The sequence below is a fragment of the Manis pentadactyla genome, chromosome 12 (genome assembly GCF_030020395.1).
Source record: "Manis pentadactyla isolate mManPen7 chromosome 12, mManPen7.hap1, whole genome shotgun sequence".
Lineage (NCBI taxonomy): Eukaryota > Metazoa > Chordata > Mammalia > Pholidota > Manidae > Manis > Manis pentadactyla.
The window spans coordinates 74,256,615-74,281,545 of record NC_080030.1 but is presented as its reverse complement, the minus strand read 5'-3'; the positions used below and the strand labels follow the sequence as shown (position 1 = coordinate 74,281,545).

General features: G+C 38.4%; 1 protein-coding gene and 1 long non-coding RNA gene across 4 annotated transcripts in view; one reads left to right on the top strand and one right to left on the bottom strand.

Moving 5' to 3' along the window:
* NT5DC1 (5'-nucleotidase domain containing 1) overlaps positions 1-24,931 on the top strand; it is a 169,418-nt gene that overhangs the window by 136,581 nt on the left and 7,906 nt on the right. For all 3 annotated transcript variants that reach the window (XM_036893532.2, XM_036893531.2, XM_036893530.2), the window contains one exon: positions 19,066-19,234. In XM_036893532.2, the coding sequence (XP_036749427.1) occupies positions 19,066-19,234 (169 nt within the window). The remainder of the gene's footprint in view (positions 1-19,065; positions 19,235-24,931) is intronic.
* On the bottom strand, positions 1,368-23,374 carry LOC130679825 (uncharacterized). The gene is made up of 2 exons (XR_008992781.1): positions 22,645-23,374; positions 1,368-1,603 (listed from the first exon to the last, which is right to left on the bottom strand). It is a non-coding gene; the product is annotated as an uncharacterized LOC130679825 (long non-coding RNA).

The window sequence follows — 24,931 nt, the reverse complement described above, 5'->3', positions numbered from 1 at the left end:
GAAAAAGATACAAAGGAACCTTAAATGCATTTTACTGAGTGAGAGAAGCCAGTCTGAAAAGGTCACATACTGTATGATTCCAACATGACATTCTGGAAAAGGCAAAACTATAAAGAGTAAAAGTGGGTGGTGGGGGTTCAGGGATCACGGGGATGAATAAATGGAGCACAGGAGATTTTTAAGGTGGTAAAACTATTCTGTATGATACGGTAATAGTGGATACATGACTCTCTGTATTTGTCAAAACCCATAGAACTGTATGACATAATCATGAACCCTAATGTAAACCATGTAATAATACTGTATCAATATTGGTTAATCAGTTGTAACAAATGTACCACACCAATTTATGCAAGATGTCAATAATGGGAGAGATGGGGGGTGCAGAGGATGGGAACATATATATGAGAACTCTTCATACTATGTCTCTATTTTTTTGTAAATGTAAAATTATTCTAAGAAAATTAAGTCTGTTTATTTAAAAGTAGTAATAATTGTAAGCAGACCAAACAAAATGGTCAAATAAAGGAATCAGGATTTCTATGCCATTTCCACTGAGTAACATTTAGTTTTCAACATGACATTAGAAGTTCTTCGGACTCTGAGTTGAGAAGAGTTTTAAAACAACCTATCAAAAGTCAGACCTTCTAACCTGAGTGACTTTGGAGAAGGTTTTCACTAAAGAGAAATTAGGAGATAAGATTTCTTCAAAATTATGTGAGAATGTATGTACAGTAATAAAATGAAGAATCTGTGGGAAGGCTTCCTCCAGCATTACCTGGACAGTAGCCCCATCCTATTTCCACAGACCCCTTTTCTCTTGTTAGTTACAAACAATTTCACAAAAAGTTAATAATTAGTTAATAATTGGTTCTTAGACAGGAAATAGTGAATCACACAGCTTGAAGGTTCTATTTCCTAAGAGAGAATTGAAATAAATAATGTTCCTCCCTTACCAGACTCCACTTCCTCAACTCACTCTTCTCCTTGCAAGGAAGCAAGGAATGGGAGGGTTTGGCCAAGTAACAGGATTAGAATAAAGCCTTAGAAGGTTCCACTTTACCCTGACCTCTCTTTCCATGTCTCATACTGTTGAGATTCCAGGAAAAGTAGAGTTGTGAAGATGGATTCCCCTGTCCACTTGGGGTCCGAGGCACGTGTTTTACTACAGGATTCCTGGCTGTGGCCTAAAGCATTACATTAAAAAAGCAAAGTATCCTGCTACTACTTGACTAAAATTTTCCTGGTCAGTCTGAATACCATCATGTGTCTGTAGTTTGTTTTTGAGCAGTGTTTGTATCGATGGCCCCATCCTTAGCCGATGATTCAGGCCAACAGTTGTTTTATCTGCTTTAAGGAAAATCCTCTTTCAGACATCTTTTCTGCTTATATTTAAAGGCAGATTATGAATAATTTTAAAACAATGATGTGATTTTTTCAAAAGTTACCTTTTGATACAAACATAGAACCACAACTTCTAAAAGTCAGACTGCTTTCATATTTGAGTTCAGGTTTGTCTCTCTGCACACACTTCTTCTGTCTGTTTATCAAAGCCAAGCATAAGTACAGCATGTGGTGGGGATTCTGATTTTTTCTTGCTTCCCTGGGTGGAGAGAAGAAAACAAACATCCTCAATTGCTGCAGCAGGAGGGAAACAGCCCGTCAAGAAAGCTAAACACAAAGCATCACCTGAGGGTTCCTCTGTTTATTTTGTGATCATTAAGAAAAACAGTTCAGTTTTCTAACCAGATGTCAAGCACAGAACATACATGATATTCTGTCTTTTGGTGAGTACAAAACCTGAATGCAAAGGGATTTAATTTCATATTTCTGGTTACTTTTCAGCCTAAGTGAACTTTGAACCGTATAACTAAAAACCAAATTGACCAGGTCATTTCAGGACTGACAGAGTGAACCAGAACATTTACACTTACAGCGTTCTGTGGAAATCAGCATTTTGTTTCACTTGGGCTTCAATTCAGTTTCTCATATATTTAGAGTAACTTCCATCCTAGATAAAACCATCTGGACTGTGGAAATCACTTCTACCCCACTTCATTTGGGACCTGTTTTTTGTGATGAGGACAAAAAACATCTTACATGGCTTTAAAGGCTTATACAAGAAACTTTTTCTAAAATCTTAATGTATTTATTGATTACTCACTCACCTATATTGGAACATGACAGATAAGCAAAAATGGCACATTTTGATCATTAAATTAAGGCAGTTAAGGATGCTAAGGAAGAATTATTTGTTTTCATTTATCTCTGTTACCAGAAATAAATCAAAAGTCACTTCCATAATCTTGTAATTACTTGGACAGTTGTAATTTCATAAGACTAGCCTCCTGTTTAGAAAAAGGAAAGGGAGCTCCTCCCTAGCTTCCTTCATAATAATCTCATCTGTTTCTTACTTTAGCTCAAAATAAAAATGTATTCTTGGGCTTTTAAAATAAAGTATTCTTTGCAGCTATGTAATTTTCAATTTTACCTGTAGCAATAGTAGGTATTTAAATAATGCCATTTTGGAGACATTTTCCCTATTACTCTCATAAAGGGTATAATGAGTTTGGGGTTACAGTCTTCTTTCAAATTACTTTCTATGAGATATTTTCAATTGGTGAAGTTTTTTCTCAAGGCTCTTCTGCAGTCAGGCTTCTCAATAAAACGGAATTACAAATTAGGTAGAAGAAACTGGTATATTCAGTGTTCTTTCTTCTTGAAAACTTCTTTACATTATGGTCAGTGGCCATGGCACTGTTCATACAACATTGATATATATACATATTATATGTCATTATTGAGATTGTAAATGAAACATTTCAGATTCATGAAACTATGAAGAAACAGAAATCCATATACACTTTAGTTTATATATGTATAATATCCTCTCCTATATATATATATATCATTAAATCTACTCACACTGTGGGGGATTTAGTAGGGGTGTGTGTGTGTGTGTGTGTGTGTGTGTGTGTGTGTGTGTGTGTATGTATACATAAATTTCAGAACAATATTCAAAATTTTTATTCACAAGTATCAGACTTAAGTAAGGGCTTATTGGATTAGCAGAGATATCTTAATAAGGCCATTCATTTTAAACAGCCGTCTAACACCATTCTCTTGTTCAACATGTACATATACTAAATTTTTTAATCTACCAATGTTTACAGAGCCATAATCTACATACAGTATGTGTGATGTGAGTCATTAATTTCAGACTCATTATTTTAGAAAATGAATTAAATAAAAAAATCTTTTTTATAAATTGCTCCTTAAACCTTGAGAGATTATACTTAAATACACCTTAAATGTACATATAGTAGCATACGTATTCATGTTAATAGGGCTCTAAATATATTTGGTGAATCCAAAATAGATTCTTGCTGAGTGATTCTCAAACACATATTCACAAAATTAATCTAAACACATATATTCTTATCTTGCTTCACAAAATGCTTCTCAGCACCAAGAATCATAAATCTAAAGGCATCTTTGGGACTGTGTGATCCTTTAAAATGAAATTTTCATCAGAAAAGGACAATAGATTTTATACTACAGATTTATGGATCTGGCAGGATTTCTTTTTAATCCTTAAATTTGATGCCATATCTATAAAATGCTGGGAAGTATTTTTTTTCTTTTTCTTTTATTAAGGTATCACTGATATACACTCTTATGGAGGTTTCACATGAAAAACACGCGGTATTACATTCACCCTTATTATCAAGTCCCCCCTATACCCCATGGAAGTCAGTGTCAATCAGCTAAGTATGATGCCACAGACTCACTACTTGTCTTCTCTACAGTGTCTTCCCCATGATCCCTCCACATCATGTCTACCAATCATAATGCCCCTAAATCCTCTTCTCCCTTCCTCCACACCCAGGCTCCCCCAACACTCCCCTTTGGTAACCGCTAGTACCTTCTTGGAGTCTTTGAGTCTGCTGCTGTTTTGTTCCTTCAGATTTGCTTTGTTGTTATACTTCACAAATGAGGGAAATCATTTGGCACTTATCTTTCTCCGTCTGGCTTATTTCACTGAACATAATATCATCCAGCTCCATCCATGTTGTTGCAAATGGTAGGATTTTTTCCTTTCTTAAGGCTGAATAGTATTCCATTGTGTATATGTACCACCTCTTCTTTATCCATTCATCTACGAAAGGACACTTAGATTGCTTCCATATCTTGGCTATTGTAAATAGTGCTGCAATAAACATAGGGGTGCATATGTCTTTTTCAGTCTGAGAAGTTGTATTCTTTGGGTAAATTCCAAGGAGTGAGATTCCCGGGTCAAATGGTATTTCTATTTTTAGTTTTTTGAGGAACCTCCATATTGCTTTCAACAACAGTTGAACTAGCTCACATTCCCACCAGCAGTATAGGAGGGTTCATCTTAATCGATTTCCTCGCCAACATTTGTTGTTCTTAGTCTTTTTTGATGCTGGCCGTCCTTACTGGTGTGAGGTGATACCTAATTGTGATTTTAATTTGCATTTCCCTGATGATTAGTGATGTGGAGAATCTTTTCATGTATCTGTTGCCATCTGAATTTCTTCTTTGGAGAGTTCTCTCTTGATGTCCTTTGCCCATTTCTTAATTAGGTTATTTGCTTTTTGTGTGTTGAGGCGTGTGAGTTCTTTATATACATTTTGGATTTTAACTCCTTGTCGGATATGTCATTTACAAATATGCTCTCCCACACTGTAAGGATGCCTTTTTGTTCTGTTGATGGTGTCTTTGCTGTACAGAAACTTTTTAGTTTGATGTAGTCCCATGAGTTCATTTTTGTTCTTGTTTCCCTTGTTCGAGGAGATGGGTTCAGGAAGAAGTTGATCATGCTTATGCACAGGAGATTTTTGCCTCTGTTGTCTTCTAAGAGTTTTATGGTTTCATGACTTACATTCAGTTCTTTTTTTTTTTTTGTAGATAATTATTTTTTATTGAAGGGTAGTTGACACACGGTATTACATTACATTAGTTTCAGGTGTACAACACAGTGATTCAACATTTATATACATGATAATTCTAGGTATGAGCTATCACCATACCAAGTTGTTACAATATTTTGACTATATTCCTTATGCTATATGTTACATCCCGGTTACTTATTTATTTTACAATTGGAAGTCTGTCCTTTTTTTTTTGTTTTGTTTTGTTTTTTGTGAGGGCATCTCTCATATTTATTGATCAAATGGTTGTTAACAGCAATAAAATTCTGTATAGGGGAGTCAATGCTCAATGCACAATCATTAATCCACCCCAAGCCTAATTTTCGTCAGTCTCCAATCTTCTGAGGCATAACAAACAAGTTCTTACATGTAGAACAAATTCTTACATAGTGAATAAGTTACATGGTGAACAGTAAAAGGGAAACAGAAACTTTCGGTTTTGCTCATCCATTATGAACTATAAACAGTCAGTTCAAATATGAATACTCTTTTGATTTTTATACTTGATTTATATGTGGATACCACATTTCTCTCTTTATTGTTATTATTATTTTTAATAAAATGCTGAAGTGGTAGGTAGATACAAGATAAAGGTAGAAAACATAGTTTAGTGTTGTAAGAGAGCAAATGTAGATGATCAGGTGTGTGCCTGTAGACTATGTGTTAATCCAAGCTAGACCAGGGCAATAAAACATCCACGTATGCAGAAGATTTCTCTCAGAACAGGGGGGGTGAGGTTCTAAGCCTCACCTCTGTTGATCCCCAATTTCTCACCTGATGACCCCCCTGCGACTGTGCCTGTCTTAGGTTGTTCCTCCCTTGAGGAATCTTACCCGTCTCTGGCTAACCAGTCATCTTCCGGGGCCATACAGGGAAATGTAAAGTTGGTAAGTGAGAGAGAAGCCTTATTGTTTGAAATGGTTAGCTTTTTATTTCTTTGCATATTTATGCCCTGTATCTTCTATGCCCAACATTTGTCTTGAGGTATCTTTACCACTTGGAAGAATTATGATACGAGGCACGAATTCTATTTAAGGGTTGTAATTAGGAAGGAAGAAGAAAAGCTATAGAAGTAGCAGGCGGAAGAAAACATGGGAAGATTGATTATTTCTTTGACATATCTTCTTATAGAGTAACTTCAGCATGTATAAGTTTTAAGCTACTACTTAAACTGCGCACACACATTAACATAATAGGAGTATAGTTACATAACCAATGCATACCTGTAATTACCAGCCATCTCCAGTGAAACCAAGAAAACTAGTTAGGCACCTTAGGCATTTGTGAAAACTTATCTATGATATGGTGGATATTGTCCAACTGAACTTGAACAGTCTGAGAGAAATCAGACAAATTAAAACAACCCATTCCTGGGGATTGTTCACGTCCCATATGTTCTTTTAACAGTAAATAGTCTGTAGTTGTAAGATTTTGGAGCGCTACAATTTGCACTTCTCCTAATTCTTGGTTGAGTTCCAACAGTATAGATCCAGTCAAATTTGTTGTTTTACTGTGTGCACAGGCCAGCTTAGATAGCTCCTTCCTCATTCCCATGGCAAGTCCAGGAACTGGTGGGATGAGTGCATCTACACCTGTAGCAGTGTGTGGATCTTTGTTGGGGTTTTTTGATGATCATCTTCTGGCATGAGTCTTCCAGAGAGTGCAGATGTTGGAAGTTCTTTTTCATATCGTATCTTAGTTGATTTTCGGGGTAGCCAAATTAGGCTTTGATCCTCTGTATAAACACAAACAGACCCTTTGCCTACACTTTTATATGCCCTTTATACCCTTGTGTAGAAATCACTGGAGGTCACCACACAGGAACTGCATTTTCCTTTTTTTTTTTTTTTTGTATCATTAATCTACACTTACATGATGAATATTATGTTTACTAGGCTCTCCCCTATACCAGGTCCCCCCTATAAACCCCTTTACAGTCACTGTCCATCAGCATAGCAAAATGTTGTAGAATCACTACTTGCCTTCTCTGTGTTGTACAGCCCTCCCCTTTCTCCCACTCCCCCATGCATACTAATCTTAATACCCCCCTTCTTCCTCCCCCCCCCTTATCCCTCCCTACCCACCCATCCTCCCCAGTCCCTTTCCCTTTGGTACCTGTTAGTCCATTCTTGAGTTCTGTGATTCTGCTGCTGTTTTGTTCCTTCAGTTTTTCCTTTGTTCTTATATTCCACAGATGAGTGAAATCATTTGGTATTTCTCTTTCTCCGCTTGGCTTGTTTCACTGAGCATAATACCCTCCAGCTCCATCCATGTTGCTGCAAATGGTAGGATTTGCCCTTTTCTTATGGCTGAGTAGTATTCCATTGTGTATATGTACCACATCTTCTTTATCCATTCATCTATCGATGGACATTTAGGTTGCTTCCAATTCTTGGCTATTGTAAGTAGTGCTGTGATAAACATAGGGGTGCATTGGTCTTTCTCAAACTTGATTGCTGCATTCTTACGGTAAATTCCTAGGAGTGCAATTCCTGGGTCAAATGGTAGGTCTGTTTTGAGCATTTTGATGTACCTCCATACTGCTTTCCACAATGGTTGAACTAATTTACATTTCCACCAGCAGTGTAGGAGGGTTCCCCTTTCTCCACAGCCTCGCCAACATTTGTTGTTGTTTGTCTTTTGGATGGCAGCCATCCTTACTGGTGTGAGGTGATACCTCATTGTAGTTTTAATTTGCATTTCTCTGATAATTAGCGATGTGGAACATCTTTTCATGTGTCTGTTGGCCATCTGTATTTCTGTTTTGGAGAACTGTCTGTTCAGTTCCTCTGCCCATCTTTTAATTGGGTTATTTGTTTTTTGTTTGTTGAGGCATGTGAGCTCTTTATATATTCTGGACGTCAAGCCTTTATCAGATGTGTCATTTTCAAATATATTCTCCCATACTGTAGGGTTCCTTTTTGTTCTATTGATGGTGTCTTTTGCTGTACAGAAGCTTTTCAGCTTAATATAGTCCCACTTGTTCATTTTTGCTGTTGTTTTCCTTGCCCAGGGAGATATGTTCAAGAAGAGGTCACTCATGTTTATGTCTAAGAGGTTTTGCCTATGTTTTCTTCCAAGAGTTTAATGGTTTCATGACTTACATTCAGGTCTTGGATCCATTTTGAGTTTACTTTTGTATATGGGGTTAAACAATAATCCAGTTTCATTCTCTTGTATATAGCTGTCCACAGTTTTCCCAGCACCAGTTGTTGGAAAGGCTGTCATTTCCCCATTGTATTTCCATAGCTCCTTTATCATATATTAATTGACCATATATGGTTGGGTTTATATCTAGGCTCTCTAGTCTGTTCCATTGGTCTATGGTTCTGTTCTTGTGCCAGTACCAAATTGTTTTGATTACTGTGGCTTTGTAGTAGAGCTTGAAGTTGGGGAGCATAATCCTCCCAGCTTTATTCTTCCTTCTCACTATTGCGTTGGCTATTCATTGTCTTTTGTGGTTCCATATGAATTTTAGAACGATTTGCTCTAGTTCATTGAAGAATGCTGTTGGTAGTTTGATAGGAATTGCATTGAATCTGTACATTGCTTTAGGCAGGATGGCTGTTTTCTTCCTATCCATGAGCACGGGATGTGTTTCCATTTATTTGTATCTTCTTTAATTTCTCTCATGAGTGTCTTGTAGTTCTTAGGATATAGGGCTTTCACTTCCTTGGTTATGTTTATTCCTAGGTATTTTATTGTTTTTGATGCAACTGTGAATGGAGTTGTTTTCCTGATTTCTCTTTCTGCTGGTTTGTCGTTAGTGTATAGGAATGCCACAGATTCTGGGTATTAATTTTGTATCCTGCAAGTTTACTGAATTCAGATATTAGATTTAGTAGTTTGGGAGTGGATTCTTTAGGGTTTTTTATGTACAATATCATAGCATCTGCAAATAGTGACAGTTTAACTTATTCCTTGCCAATCTGGATGCTTTTATGTCTTTGTGCTTTCTGATTTCCATGGCTAGGACCTCCAGTAATATGTTGAAAGAAGTGGGGAGAGTGGGCATCCTTGTCTTGTTCCCAATCTTAAAGGAAAAGCTTTCAGCTTCTTGCTGTTAAGTATAATATTGACTGTGGGTTTGTCATATATGTCCTTTATTATGTTGAGGTTCTTGCCCCCTATACCCATTTTATTGACAGGTTTTATCATAAATGGACAGTGAATTTTGTCAAATGCTTTTTCAGCATCTATGGAGATGATCATGTGATTTTTCTATCCTTCTTTCTGTTGATGTGGTGGATAATGTTGATGGATTTTCGAATGTTGTACCATCCTCGCATCCCTGGAATAAATCTTACTTGATCATGATGGATGATCTTTTTGATGTATTTTTGAATTTGGTTTGCTAACATTTTGTTGAGTATTTTTGCATCTCTGTTCATCAGGGATATTGGTCTGTAATTTTCTCTTTTTGTGGTTTCTTTCCCTGGTTTTGGTATTAGAGTGATGTTGGCCTCATAGGATGAGTTTGGAAGTATTCTCTCTTCTTCTACTCTTTGAAAAACCTTAAGGAGGATGGGTATTAAGTCTTCACTAAATGTTTGATACAATTCAGCGGTGAAGCCATCTGGTCCAGGGGTTTTGTTCTTAGGTAGTTTTTTGATTACCAATTCAATTTCATTGCTGGTAATTGGTCTGTTCAGATTTTCTGTTTCTTTCTGGGTCAGCCATGGAAAGTTGTATTTTTCTAGAAAGTTGTCCTTTTCTTCTAGGTTATCCAGTTTTTTGGCATATATTTTTCATAGTATTCTCTAATAATTCTTTGTATTTCTGTGGTGTCTGTAGTGATTTCTCCTTTCTCATTTCTGATTCTGTTTATTTTTCTTGCCAATCTGGATGCCTTTTATTTCTTTGTGTTGTCTGATCACCATGGCTAGGATGATGGAACGGACCAATGGCCATTTCTTCTCTCTGTTTTTCTTGATAAATCAGGCTAGTGGTTTATCAATTTTGTTTATTTTCTCAAAGAACCAGCTACTGACTTCATTGATTCTATTGTTTTATTCTTCTCAGTTTTATTTGTTTCTGCTCTGTTCTTTATTATATCTCTTTTTCTAATGAATTTGGACCTCATTTGTTCTTCTTTTTCTAGTTTTGTTAATTGTGAGTATAGGCTATTCATATGGGATTGTTGTTCTTTCCTGAGGTAGGACTGTTTTGCAATGTACTTTCTCTTAGAACGGCCTTCGCTGCATCCCACAGATTTTCCGGTATTGAATTATTGTTGTCATTTGTCTCCATATATTACTTGATCCCTGTTTTTATTTGATCATTGATCCATTGGTTATTTAGGAGCATGTTGTGAAGCCTCCATGTGTTTGTGGAATTTTTCATTTTCTTTGTGTAAGTTATTTCTAGTTTCATACCTTTGTGTTTGGAAAAACTGGTTGGTACAATTTCAATCTTTTTGAATTTACTGAGGCACTTTTTGTGGCCTAGGATATGATCTATTCTTGAAAATATTCCATGTGCACTTGAGGAGAATGTGTATTTTGCTGCTTTTGGGTGTAGTGTTCTGTAGATGTCTGTTAGGTCTCCATCTGTGTGTTGTTCAGTGCCTCTGTGTCCTTACTTATTTTCTGTCTGGATGATCTGTCCTTCAGAGTGAGTGGAGTGTTGAAGTCTTCTAGAATGAATGCATTGCATTCTATTTTCCCTTTTAATTCTGTATTTGTTTCACATATGTAAGTCCTCCTGTGTTGGGTGCATAGATATTTATAATAGTTATATTCTCTTGTTGGACTGACCCCTTTATCATTATGTAATGTCCTTGTATCTTGTTACTTTCTTTGTTTTAAAGTCTATTTTGTCTGACACAAGTACTGCAACACCTGCTTTTTTCTCCCTATTGTTTGCATGAAATATCTTTTTCCATCCCGTCACTTTTAGTCTGTGTATGTCTTTGGGTTTAAAGTGAGTCTTTTGTAGGCAGCATATATATGGGTCTTGTTTTATTATCCGTTCATTGACTCTGTGTCTTTTGATTGGTGCATTCAGTCCATTTACATTTACGGTGATTATCAATAGGTGTGTACTTATTGCCATTTCAGACTTTAGATTCGTGGTTACCAAAGGTTCTAGGTTAATTTTCTTCCTATCTAAGAGTCTAACTTAACTCACTTAATATGGTATCACAAACACAATCTAGGGTTATTATTCTTTTTCTCCTCCTTTTTCTTCCTCCTCCATCCTTTATATATTAGGTATTATATTCTGTACTCTTTGTCTATCCATTGATTGACTTTGAGAATAGTTAATTTAATTTTGCATTCGCTTAGTAATTAGCTTTTCTACTTTCTTTACTGTAGTTTTATTACCTCTGGTAACAGCTATTAAACCTTAGGAACACTTCCATCTATAACAATCCTTCCAGAATACACTGCAGAGATGGCTTATGGGAGGTAAATTCAGTTTTTGCTTATGTGAAAATTGTTTAATCCCCCCTTCAAATTTAAATGATCTTGCCGGATAAAGTATTCTTGGTTCGAAGCCCTTCTGCTTCATTGCATTAAATATATCATGTCACTCCCTTCTGGCCTGTAAGGTTTCTGCTGAGAAGTCTGATAGTCTGGTGGGCTTTCCTTTGTATGTGATCTTATTTCTCTCTCCGGCTGCTTTTAGTAGTCTGTCCTTGTCCTTGATCTTTGCCATTTTAATTACTATATCTCTTGGTATTGTGTTCCTTGGTTCCCTTGTGTTGGGAGATCTGTGCACCTCATGGCCTGAGAGACTATTTCCTTCTCCTGATTGGGGAGGTTTTCAGTAATTACCTCCTCCAAGACACTTTCTATCCCTATTTCTCTCTTCTTCTTCTGGTACCTCTGTAATGTGAATATTGTTCCGTTTGGATGGGTCACACAGTTCTCTCAATATTCTTTCATTCTTAGAGATCCTTTTTTCTCTCTGTGCCTCAGCTTCTTTGTATTCTCTAATTTCTATTTCATTTATTGTCTACTCCCCCTGTATCTAATCTGCTTTTAAAGCCCTCCATTGTGCTCTTCAACAATTGTATCTCCAACCAGAATTTATTCCTGAGTTGTTGAATGTTTTTCTGTATATCCATGAGCATGTTAGTGATTTTTATTTTGAAATCCCTTTCTGGAAGATTCATGAGGTTGATTTCATTTGATTCTTTCTCAGGTGTTGTATTCATAATTTTAGTTTGAATGAGTTTTCTTTGGTGTTTCATATTTGTATGTGGTGGTCTCTAGTGCCCAAAAGTTCTACTCTCTGGGCCTACTCAGCCACTGAATTAATATTAGGGGTCGCAGGGGATCGGTTTTGGTTCCTGGGGGGAGGAAAGAGCTGTTTCCTGCTTCCCAGCTACTATGCCTGCCTCCACTGCCAGAACCTGTGGGCCGAACAAACAGTTATAAGCCTCTATGTTTTTGGTTTGTAGTTGCTGTAGATGGGGCTTCCCTCTGGCTGGCCTAATGCCAGGATAAGGGTTGTTGGTTTACAAACCAGGTGTCGCTGGCTGGGAGAAAGGCACAGTAGGCTGCATATTACAGAGGGTGTCCTTGGAGCTGTGTAGCCAGCCAGGGAGCTGGGGCACCTGAAGATTGGGGAAGTTCCCACCCTGCTGGGCAGTGTGCATCTGGATAATTTTATCTACCTGTCCTTTCTTCTGAGCAGTAAGCTCTGCAATCCTTCCCCTTTTAGCAGCCCTCTTGCTGTTAGGAAGTCTCTCTGCCTGCCTTTCTTTTGTCCCGGAGCAGCTGGATATGGACCCCTGCTTTCTTCAAGTGGCTGGAATCTCAGTCTCTCCAGTCTTAGCTTTCCAACCCTCTAATCATGAGAGTTCCACGAAAGCACCATGAAATGTAGGTTTGTGCTCCCAGAGCAGATCTCTGGAGTTAGGTATTCAGCAGTCCCAGGCCTCAACTCCCTCCCCACCCCGGTTCTCTTCCTCCTGCAAGTGAGCTGGGGTGGGTGAAGGGCTTGGGCCACGGCTTTGGTACGTTACCCTGTTCATGAAGTTTATTCTTTTCTCCAGGTGTATGCAGTTTGGCGCAGCCTTCTTTCCTGTTGCTCTCTCAAAATTAGTCATATTAATTATATTTTCATACTGTCTCTGGTTTTAGGAGGAAGCTTCTGTCTCAACTCTCACACCGCCATCTTTCTTTATGTGTTTTTCAATCTGAGATCTTTCTTTTGGTAAATTCCTAGGAGTGGAATTCCTGGGTCCAGTGGTATGTCTATGTTTAGATTTTTGAGGAACCTCCATATGGCTTACCACAGTGGTTGAACTAATTTACATTTCCACCAGCAGTGTAGGAGAGTTTCCCTTTCTCTGCATCCTTGCCAGCATTTGTTGTTCCTAATCTTTTAGATCTTGGCCATCTTAACTGGTGTGGGATGCTATGTCATTGTGGTTTTAATTTTCATTTCCCTGTTAATTAGTGATTTGGAGCATCTTTTCATGTGCCTGTTGGCAATCTCAATTTCTTCTTTGGCAAAGTGCTGTTCTTATTCTCTGCCCATTTTTAAATCAGGTCATTTGCTTTTTCAATGCTGAGGCATGTGAGTTCTTTATATATTTTGGATGTAAATTCCTTGTCTGATATGTCATTTATGAATATATTCTCCCATACTATAGGATGCCTTTTTGTTCTGTTGATGGTGTCCTTTGCTGTTTCGAAGCTATTTAGTTTGATGTAGTCCCATTTGTTCATTTTTGCTTTTGTTTCCCTTGCCCGAGGACATGCATTCATGAAAAAGTTGCTCATGCTTACATTCAACAGATTTTTGCCTGTGTTTTCTTCTAAGAGTTTTATGGTTTCATGACTTACATTTATGCCATTGAGCCATTTAGAGCTTGTTTTTGTGTATGGAGTTTGAAAATAATCCAGTTTCTATTCTCTTACATGTAGCTCTCCAGTTTTGCCAATACTAGTTGTTGAAGAGGCTGTCATTTCCCTATTGTATGTCCATAGCTCCTTTATTGTATATTAATTGACCATATATGGTTGGGTTTATATCTGGGCTCTCTTGTCTGTTCCATTGATCCATGGGTCTGCTTTTATGCTAGTTCCAAATTTTCTTGATTACTGTGGCTTTGTAGTGGAGCTTGAAGTCTGGGAGCGTAATCCCCCCAGCTTTATTCTTCTTTCTCAGCATTGCTTTGGCTGTTCAGGACCTTTTGTGATTCCATATGAATTTTACAACTATTTACCATACTTCGTTGAAGAATGCCATTGTTATTTTCATAGGGATTGCTTTGAATCTGTAGATTACATTAGGCAGGATGGCCATTTTGACAATATTAATTCTTCCTATCCATGAGAACCAAATACTTTTCCATTTATTAGTATCCTCTTTAATTCTCTCATAAGTGTCTTGTAGTTTTCAGGGCATAGGTCTTTCATTTCCTCATTAGGTTTATTCCTAGGTATTTTATTCTTTGAGATGCAATTCTGAATGGAATTATTTTCCTGATTTCTCTTTCTGCTAGTTCATCAATAATATATAGGAATGCAAGAGATTTCTGTGTATTGCCTTTGTATCCTGCCAATTTTGCTGAATTCAGTTATTAGTTCTAGTAGTTTTGGGGTGGATTATTAAGGGTTTTTTATATACAACATCATGTCTTCTGCAAAGAGTGACAGTTTAACTTCTTCCTTGCGAATCTGGGTGCCTTTTATTTCTTTGTGCTGATTGCTATGGCTAGGACCTCCAGAACTATGTTGAATAAAAGTTTGAAGAGGGGTCATCCTTGTCTTATTCCTATCATAATGGAAAAGCTTTCAGCTTCTCGCTTTTAAGTATGAAGCTGGCTGTGCTTTTGTCATATATGGCTTTTATTATGTTGAGGTACTTGCCCATTATACCCTTTTTTTGAGTGTTTTTATCATGAATGGATGTTGAATTTTATCGAATGCTTTTTCAGCATCTATGGAGATGATCATGTGATTTTTTTTTTGTCCTTCTTTTTGTTGATATGGTGGATAATGTTGATGGATTTTCGAATGTTGTACCATCCTTACATCCCTGGAATAAATCTTAGTTGATCATGATGGATGATCTTTTTGATGTATTTTTGAATTTGGTTTGCTAACATTTTGTTGAGTATTTTTGCGTCTCTGTTCATCAGGGATATTGGTCTGTAATTTTCTTATTTTGTTGTGTCTATGCCTGGTTTTGGTGTTAGAGTTACTCTGGCCTCATAGAATGAGTTTGGAAATATTCCCTCTTCTTTTACTCTTTGGAAAACTTTAAGGAGGATGGGTATTAGGTCTTCACTAAATGTTTGATACAATTCAACGGTGAAGCCATCTGGTCCAGGGGTTTTGTTCTTAGGTAGTTTTTTGATTACCAGTTCAATTTCTTTGCTGGTAATTGGTCTGTTCAGATTTTCTGTTTCTTTCTGGGTCAGCCGTGGAAGGTTGTGTTTTTCTAGAAAATTGTCCTTTTCTTCTAAGTTATCCAGTTTTTTGGCATATATTTTTCATAGTATTCTCTAATAATTCTTTGTATTTCTGTGTTGTCTGAAGTGATTTCCCCTTTCTCATTTCCGATTCTGTTTATGTGTGTAGACTCTGTTTTCTTCTTGATAAGTTGGCTAGGGATTTATCTATTTTATTTATTTTCTCAAAGATCCAGCTTCTGATTTCATTGATTCTATTGTTTTATTCTTCTCGATTTTATTTGTTTCTGATCTAATCTTTGTTAATGTCCTCTTTCTACTGAATGTGGGCCTCATTTGTTCTTCTTTTTCTAGTTTCATTAATTGTGAGTTTAGACTGTTCATATGGGATTGTTCTTTCCTGAGGTAGGCCTGTATAGCAATATATGTCCCTCTTAGCATGGCCTTCGTTGTGTCCCACAGTGAAAGTGTTGTTGACTTATTGCTCTCTTTTGTCCATATATTGCTTGATGTCTGTTTTTATTTGGTCATTGATCCATTGGTTTCTTAGGAGCATGTTGTTAAGCCTCCATATGTTTGTGGGCTTTTTCTTTTCTTTGCATAATTTATTTCTAGTTTCATACCTTTGTGATCTGAGAAACAAGTTAGTACAATTTCAACCTTTTTGAATTTACTGAGGCTCTTTTTGTATCCCAGTATATGATCTATTTTTGAAAATGTTCCATGTGCACTGTAGAATAATGTTTATCCTGCTGCTTTTGGAGGGAATGTTCTGTAGATGTCTGTTAGGTCCATCTGTTCTAATGTGTTGTTCAATGCCTCTGTCTCCTTACTTATTTTCTGTCTGATTGATCTGTGCTTTGGAGTGAGTGTTGTGTTGAAGTCTCCTAAAATGAATGCATTGCATTCTATTTCCCTTAATTCTGTTAGTATTTGTTTTACGTATGTAGGTGCTCCTCTGTTAGGTGCATAGATATTTATAATAGTTATATCTTCTTGTTGGACTGACCCCTTTATCATTATGTAATGTCCTTATTTGTCTCTTGTGACTTTCTTTGTTTTGAAGTCTATTTTGTCTGATACAAGTACTGCAACACCTGCTTTTCTCTCCCTATTCGTTGCATGAAATATTTTATTCCATCCCTTCACTTTTATTCTGTTTATGTCTTTGGGTTTAAAGTGCATCTCTTGTAGGTAGCATATAGATGGGTCTTGTTTTTCTATCCAGTCCGTGACTCTATGTCTTTTGATTGGTGCATTCAGTCCGTTTACATTTAGGGTGATTATCGATAGGTATGTACTTATTGCCATTGCAGGCTTATGTTCGTGGTTACCAAAGGTTCATGGGTACCTTCCTTACTATGTTACACTCTTACTTACCTCACTTAGTATGCTATTACAAACACAATCTAAAGTTTCTTGTTTTTTTCTCCTTTTTCTTCCTCCTCCATTCTTTATTTATTAGGTATCATATTCTGTACTCTTTGTCTATTCCGTGTCTGACTTTTGGGGTAGTGATTTGATTTTCGGTCTGCTTAGTAATTAACTATTCTACTTTCTTTACTGTGGTTTCATATTCTCTCGTGAGTTAGCCTTAGGAACACCTCCATCTATAGCAGTCTCTCCAAAATGCATCATAGAGATGGTTTGTGGGAGGTAAATTCTCTCAAGTTTTGCTTGTTTGGGAATTGTTTAATCCCTCCTTCAAATTTAAATGACAATCTTGCTGGCTAGAATATTCTTGCTTGGAGGCCCTTCTGTTTCATTACAGTAAATATATCATGCCACTCCCTTCTGGCCTGTAAGGTTCTGCTAAGTCTGATGATAACCTGATGGGTTTTTCTTTACATGTGATCTTTTTTCTCTCTCTGGCTGCTTTTAACAGTCTGTCCTTATCCTTGATCTTTACCATTTTAATTATTTTATGTTTTGGTGTTGTCTTCCTTGGGTCCCTTCTGTTGGGAAATCTGTGCATCTCCATGGCCTGAGAGACAATCTCCTTCTCCAGATTGAGGAAGTTCTCAGCAATTACTTCATAAAAGACAATTTCTATCCCTTTTTATCTCTCTTCCTCTTCAGGTATCCCTATAATACAAATATTGTTCCATTTGGTTTGGTCATATAGTTCTCTTCATATTCTTTCATTCCTAGAGATCCTTTTAGTTCTCTCTTTGACTCAGCTTCTTTGTATTCCTTTTCTCTAATTTCTATTCCCTTTACTGTCTCCTCTACCTCATCTAATCTGCTGCTAAATCCCTCCATTTTATGTTTTCTGTTGTTTGTGGGATTTTGGTTTGAACCAGGTTCCTTTGACGTTTCATATTTGTAGGTGGTGCCCTCTAGTGCCCAGAAGCTTTACTCTGGATCTGCTTAGCCCCCAGAGTGATGTTGGGTGTTGCAGGGGAGTGGCGCTGGTGCCTGTTGGGAGGAAAGAGCTGTTTCCTGCTTCCCGGCTGCAGTGCCTGTTTCCACTGCCAGGGCCAGTGGGTCATGTGTGGAGGGGGAAGCTTCTATGGTTTGCACTTGTAGCTTCCCTGGGCAGGGCCTCCCTCTGGGTGGCTGAAGCAAGGACGTCTGCAACCGGTTTGCATGCTGGTGCTGGCCCGAAGGTGCAGCAGGCTGCATATCATGGTGGGAGGCGTCAGAGCTGTGTAGCCAGCCAAGGGGTTGGAGTGCCTGAAGCTCCTAAAAGTTCCCAACCTGCTGGGCTGAGTTCACCCAGACTATTTTGTCCACCTGTCCTTTCTCCTGAGCAGCAACTTCTGTGCAATCCTTGCCCCTTTAGCAGTCCTCTCGGTGTTAGGAAGTCTCTCACCCTGCCTGCCTTTCTTTTTTCCCAGAGTGGCCAGTTGTGGGTACGTTTTCCCCAAGCAGCTGGAATCTCTGTCTCTCCAAGTATTCTACCTGTCTTAGCTTTCTGCCCTAGTAATCTTCATAGCACCATGCAATGTAGGTTTGTGCTCCCAAAGCAGATCTCCATGACTGGATGTTCAGCAGTCCTAGGCCTCCACCCCTTCCCCTATCTGTTTCTCTTCCTCCTGCCAATGATATGGGGTGGGGAAAGGCCTTGGATCCCTCTGGGTCATGGTTTTGGTACTTTACTCCTTTCCTTGAGGTCTGCTGTTTTCCCCAGGTGCCTTCTTTCCTGTTGCTCTTTCAGGATTAGATGTATTTGCTATATTTTCATATTATTTGTCGTTTTGGTAGGAGGTTTCTTTCTCAGCTCTCACACTACTATCTTTAATGCTCATATTTTTTGAATAAGCCTTTTATTTCATCCACAGTTTTTGTGCCTGTTCTGTCCTAGGCACCAAGCCTTAGAGATATATTAATATAGAAGAAAGTTCCTGACCTTATGTAGTTCATAATCTATCAAGAGTAAATAGTGTAATTGCAACTTAGTATGAGAATTATTATATTAGAGAGAAACTGAGGGTGTGCGAAAATAGAGGAGACCTAATCCAGCCGGAGTGTGGGCGGTCAGGGCAGACATCATTGATGGCATTCAGGCCAAATCTCAGAGGATGAGAAAGGGTTCCCAAACAAAGCCAGGAGAGGAAACCTTTAAAGGACTTTTAAGCTTTGTTTTACTTCTTATATAATATATATTTGGTTAAAGGTAAACAAGTGAAATTCATAGTTTTTTTTTAAATTTTGATTTATATCAAATGTGGGGGGAAACATTATGAGATCAAACATTAATTAATTATAGTTTTCATTGTTCTTTTCTTTCAGGGACCAAAGGCAAAGCCTCTGAATACATTATCTAAAAAATGGGGCTCTTTTTTTATTGATTCAATTCCAGGACTGGAAAATGCAGAAGACTCCTTGGTTTATACATGGTCTTGTAAGAGAATCAGTACTTACAGCACTATTGCAATTCCAAGTATTGAAGCTATAGCAGGTAAGGGGAGAAATACTTATAAAGTTTTACCTGTGACTAGACAGTAATGACCTTACATACTTGAATTCTCCCATTTAAAAAAGGAGAAAATCTTTCCATGATATATTTTTTGATATTTACTTATTTATTTTTATTAAAGTATCATTGATACACGATCTTATGAAGGCTTCACATGAATAATATTGTGGTTTCAACATTCACCTGTATTATCAAGTCCTCACACCCACTGCCATTGCAGTCACTGTCCATCAGCATAGTAAGATGCTGTAGAGTCATTACTTGTCTTCTCTGTGCTGTACTGCCTTCCCCATGACCTTTCTATATTGTAATTGCTAATTATAGTGCCCCTTTGGATTTTTTTGTTTTAAGTCTGCTTGAAGACATAGGATAAGTGCAGGGAAAAATTACCAGGACAAGATGTTAAGGAGGCCAAGTAAGGTGAACCTGACTTTGGGGGCTGGTTTTCCCATGGAGTGTTTGCTTATTTGAGAGAGGACACCCCCAAAAATGAGTGGCCCTTGCAGTAGCTTCATAAAACTCACAGGCATAGAAAGTGAAGGATAGGGCCTGCCAAAAGAGAGGTGGGCCTGGCAGACCATCTCGTTCTATGTTGAGACCCTGAAGGAATTTACCTTAGAGTAAGGATGGTTGAAGCTCAGCTTCAAATCAGTGTAATCCCCAAAACTGTATTGCGAAGATCCTAGGTGGGGAATGCCGCAAGGCATCTGGTAGCAATCAATGAATATTTTCTTTTGAGGAAGATAATGTCATTCTAGGACTCAAATTATTTCTAAAATAAATTAATATAAGGTTTAGCACATATGAAAAACAGCCAGGCACACAAGGATACGAGACTATACCAACACAAATAGCCAAGTTTACTGTGGTCAAGTACAGAAAAGAAAGGAGTGAGAAACTTGGTAGAGACAGAAAAACTGCATAAAGAATGGAAATTCTAAAACTGAAATATTACAAAATTAAAATTAAGACTTCAATGGATTAGTTTAATAGCAGATCAGACTCAGCTGAAAAATGAATTAGTGCATTAGAAAATAGGCCAAAACAAAATATCCAGAATGAAACATGAAGAGAGATGATGAAAGATACAGAAGAGGGACTAAGAGACACAGGAAATAAACCAAGAAGGAAATTTTCTGTAACTGGAATTCCAGGCGATGAGATAATAAGCCAAAATCAATAGATTCAAACTGTCCAAAAATGTCCAAAGAATAAGCCAAAGGTTTAAGAAGCCCAAGGAACTTAGGCAAAATAAATATGTGAAACCTAAAAACAAAACAAAACAGCAATAGACTCATAGACACTGAGAAGTGGCTTGGTGGTTACCATGGGGGAGGGGTTGGGGTGGGTGGGATAAAATAGGAGAAGGGGATAAAGAGCCATAAAATCTTAATCATAGCTTAAATTAGTCATTGGGATAAAAGTACAGCATGGAAAATAGTCAGTAGTTCTGTAACATCTTTCTATAGTGAGAGATAATTGTCACTAGTTGGGGAGAGGATTTAATGGTGTGTGTAACTGTTGAATCGCTATGTGGTATACTTGAAACCAATATAATATTGTAAAGCAACTATACTTCAATTTTGAAAATTTATCAACCAAAAAATCCAAAGTTAACTGCTAAAAACGGAAAGATAATTAAGAAATATTTAAAGCAGCCAGAGAATAGACAGATTGATTTCAAAGAAGTACTTCAAAAGGGTAAAATTTACAATGATATCTGACTTCTGCCATAAACAAAGGAGGGCAAAACACAATGGAATATAAATTGCTGAAAAGAAAATACCTGTCATTCTTGATAGAATTCTGTACCCAGTAAAGACATTACTAAGGAATAGAAGAAAAATATTTATAGACAGACAAAAATGAAGAAAATGTATCTCCAGAAAAATGGCACTAAAGAAAATACTAAAAGGCGTTATTGTTCAGACAAAAGAAAGAATGATCTCTGATAGAAGCCTGGAAGTGCAAGAAAGAATATACAGCAGTGGAAATACAGATATGTAAATAAATAAAGTATTTATTGTTGGAAACAATATTTTAAAATCTGTGAGGTTTAGTTTAAGTAAAGAATTTTAGAGTGATTCTCAAGATGGCAGTGTGAGTAGGGTAGTGGAAATCTCCTCCCAAAACCATATATATTTTGAAAATACAGCAAATACAACTATTCCTAAAAGAGTGACCAGAAGATACAGTAACCAGCCAGGCTACACCTACATCTGCGAGAACTCATCATCTCACAAAAAGGGTAAGATACAAAGCTGTGACCCAGCGGGACCCGAGCGCTCCCTCCACCCCAGCTCACCAGTGGGAGGAAAAGAATCAGAGTGGGGAGGGAATGGAAGCACAGGACTGCTAAATAACCAGCCCTAGTAATCTGCACTGGGAGCAGAGACACACATTGCATGGTATACTGGATATTAGAAAAAAGGAAAAGCAAAATCTGAGAGTAAGACTATGAACAGGTTCTGCCCTGGGACAAAGGAAAAGTGGGCACTTTTAAAGTCTTAAAAGGATAAGGGTTTAACAGGTGGACAAAATCGTCCTGGCACACTTAGCCCAGGAGGCTGGGAACTTTAAGGAACTTCAGGCGCCCTGACCCCCTGGATAGCAACGCAGCTCGGAAGCCCCTCACAGCCATGAGCAAATTGCTGTTCATTCCTCCCGGCTGGCACTGCAAGCAAACCGGCTGACCCGCCATTGCCGGGGAGCAGCCCCACCCACGGCAACCACACAGAGGCTTCTCCAAGCACACAGCTAACCGGGCCAGACCCAGAGGCTACTGCCTGCTCACAGCTGACCAGCACAGACAACAGAGACCGGTGCTGAGTCCAGAAGGTACAAAGGGGCTTTATTCTCGTAAACACGCTGTTCGCCTGCAACCCTCACCAGTGCCCTGGGCCATCCCGAGGGCTGCCCAGCCCACAGCAGCTCAGGATTAACCCAGAGGTTGCCACCTGTGTGCTGCTGACCGACACAGGCAGAGGAAGCCAGCACAGGGTCCAGGAAGCACGCAGGGGCTCTGTTCCTGAGGCGAACACACGCTGCTCACTGGCAGCCACCGCCAGTTGCCTTAGGCCATCTCAAGGGCCGCCCTGCCCACAGCAACTCAGGGGATTAACCCAGAGGCTGCCCCCTGCACCCGACTGACTGTCATAGGCAGAGGAAACCGGCATGGAGTCTGAGAAGCACCTGGCGCTCTGTTCTCATGGCAAACACCTGCTGCTCACCTGCAACTTTAGGCCATCCTAAGGGCCATCCTGCCCATGGCAGCTCGGGATCAATCAACAGACTGCTCCCTGTGTGCAGTTGCCCAACACAGGCAGCAGAGACCAGCGCAGAGTCCAGAAGCACGAGGAGGCTCTGTTCCCATGGGAGAACACACTACTCACCTGCAAACCCGCCAGTGCCCTAGGACATCCCAAGAGCTGCCCTGCCCATGGCAGCTCAGGGGATTAACCCAGAGGCTGCTCCATGTATGTGGTGGACTGGCAGAGGCAGAACGAAGACAGGCAAGGCAACCAGCAAGCAGAAAGGGACTTTGTTATCCCAGCTGACACATGTGCCACTTGCCAGTGATCACTTCCATTGCCGTGAAAAGGCAGAAGAACCTTGTTCAGTCCAAAATCCATCAAACACCAGAGAGAGGGCCTGCTGAGACTGAAATCACCCATCTTATTGGAAAAGAAATCAAAATAAAAGTCATAAGCATGCTGATGGAGCTACAAAGAAATATCCAAGAGCCAAGAGATGAATTCCTGAAGAGATAACATAAATGAAACAAACAATGGAAGAATTTAAGAGCAGACTGGATGAGGTGCAAGAGACTGTTAATGGAACAGAAATCAGAGAACAGGAATACAGAGATGAGGTAGAGAGAGATAAAAGGATCTCTAGGAATGAAAGAATATTAAGAGAACTGTGTGACCAAACCAAACGGAAGAATATTCACATTATAGGGGTACCAGAAGAAGAGAGAGAAAAAGGGATAGAAAGTGTCTTTGAAGAAATAATTGCTGAAAATTCCCCAATCTGGGGAAGGAAATAGTCTCTCAGACCATGGAAGTTCACACATCTCCCAACACAAGGGACCAAAGGAGGAGAACACCAATACATATAATAAAGAAATGGCAGATCAAAGACAGGGACAGAGTATTAAAAGCAGCCAGAGAGAGAGAAAAGATCACCTACAAAGGAAAATACATGAGGCTGTCATCAGACTTCTCAGCAGATACTTTACAGGCCAGGAAACTATGGCATGATATACTCAATGCAATGAAACAGAAGGGCCTTGAACCAAGACTACTGTATACAGCAAGATTATCATCTAAATTTGAAGGAATGATTAAACAATTCCAACATAAAAAAAAGTTGTGGGAATTTACCTCCCACAAACCATCTCTACGGTATTTTTTTAAGGGGCTGCGCTGGATGGAAGTACTCCTAAAGCTAAATAGATGTCACCAGAGAAAATAAAAATACAGTAAAGAAAGCAGACCAAGCAGATACTAACTGAAGGCAAAATAAAATCAGCTATCCACAAAATCAGTCAAGGGAAACACAAAAGAGAACAGATTAAAACAACTAACATATAAAGAGTGGAGGAAGAAGACAAAGAAGGGAGAGAAATAAAGAATCATCAGACTGTTTGTAACAGCCTAATAAGTGAGTTAAGATACATGGGGAGATAGTAAAGAAGCTACCCTTGAACCTTTGGTAACCACGAGTCCAAAACATGCAATGGCAATCAGTACGTATCTATCAATAATCACCCTAAATGTAAATGGTCTGAATCCACCAATCAAAAGACAGAGTTATGGAATGGATAAAAAAGCAAGACCCATCTATATGCTGCCTACAAGAGACTCATCTGAAACCCAAAGACATACACAGACTAAAAGTGAAAGGATGGAAAAATATATTTCATGCAAACAATAGGGAGAAAAAAAGCAGGTGTTGCAGTACTTGTGTCAGAGAAAATAGACTTCAAAACAAATAAAGTAACAAGAGACAAGGACATTACATAATGATAAAGGGCTCAGTCCAACAAGAGGATATAACCATTATAAATATATATGCACCCGACACAGGAGTACCAGCATATGTGAAACAAATACTAACAGAACTAAAGGAGGAAATAGAATGCAATGCATTCATTTTAGGAGACTTCAGCACACCATTCACTCCAAAGGACAGATCAACCAGACAAAATAAGTAAGGACAGAGGCACTGAACAACACACTAGAACAGATGGACCTAGCAGACATCTACAGTACTCTACACCCAAAAGCAGCAGTGTACACATTCTTCTAAAGTACACATGGAACATTTTCAAGAATAGACCACATAAGAGGCCACAAAAAGAGCCTCAGTAAATTCAAAAAGATTCAAGTTCTACCAACCAACTTCCCAGATCACAAAGATATAAAACTAGAAATAAACTTTACAAAGGAAACAAAAAGGCTCACAAACACATGTACGCTTAACAACATGCTCCTAAATAATCAATGGATCAATAACCAAATTAAAACAGATGAAGCAATGTATGGAGACAAATGAACAACAGCACCACGTCCCAACTTCTGTGGGATGCAGCGAAGGCAGTTCTAAGGGGAAACTGTACAGAAATCTAGACCTATTTAAAGAAGTAAGAACAATCCCAAATGAAAAGCCTAAATT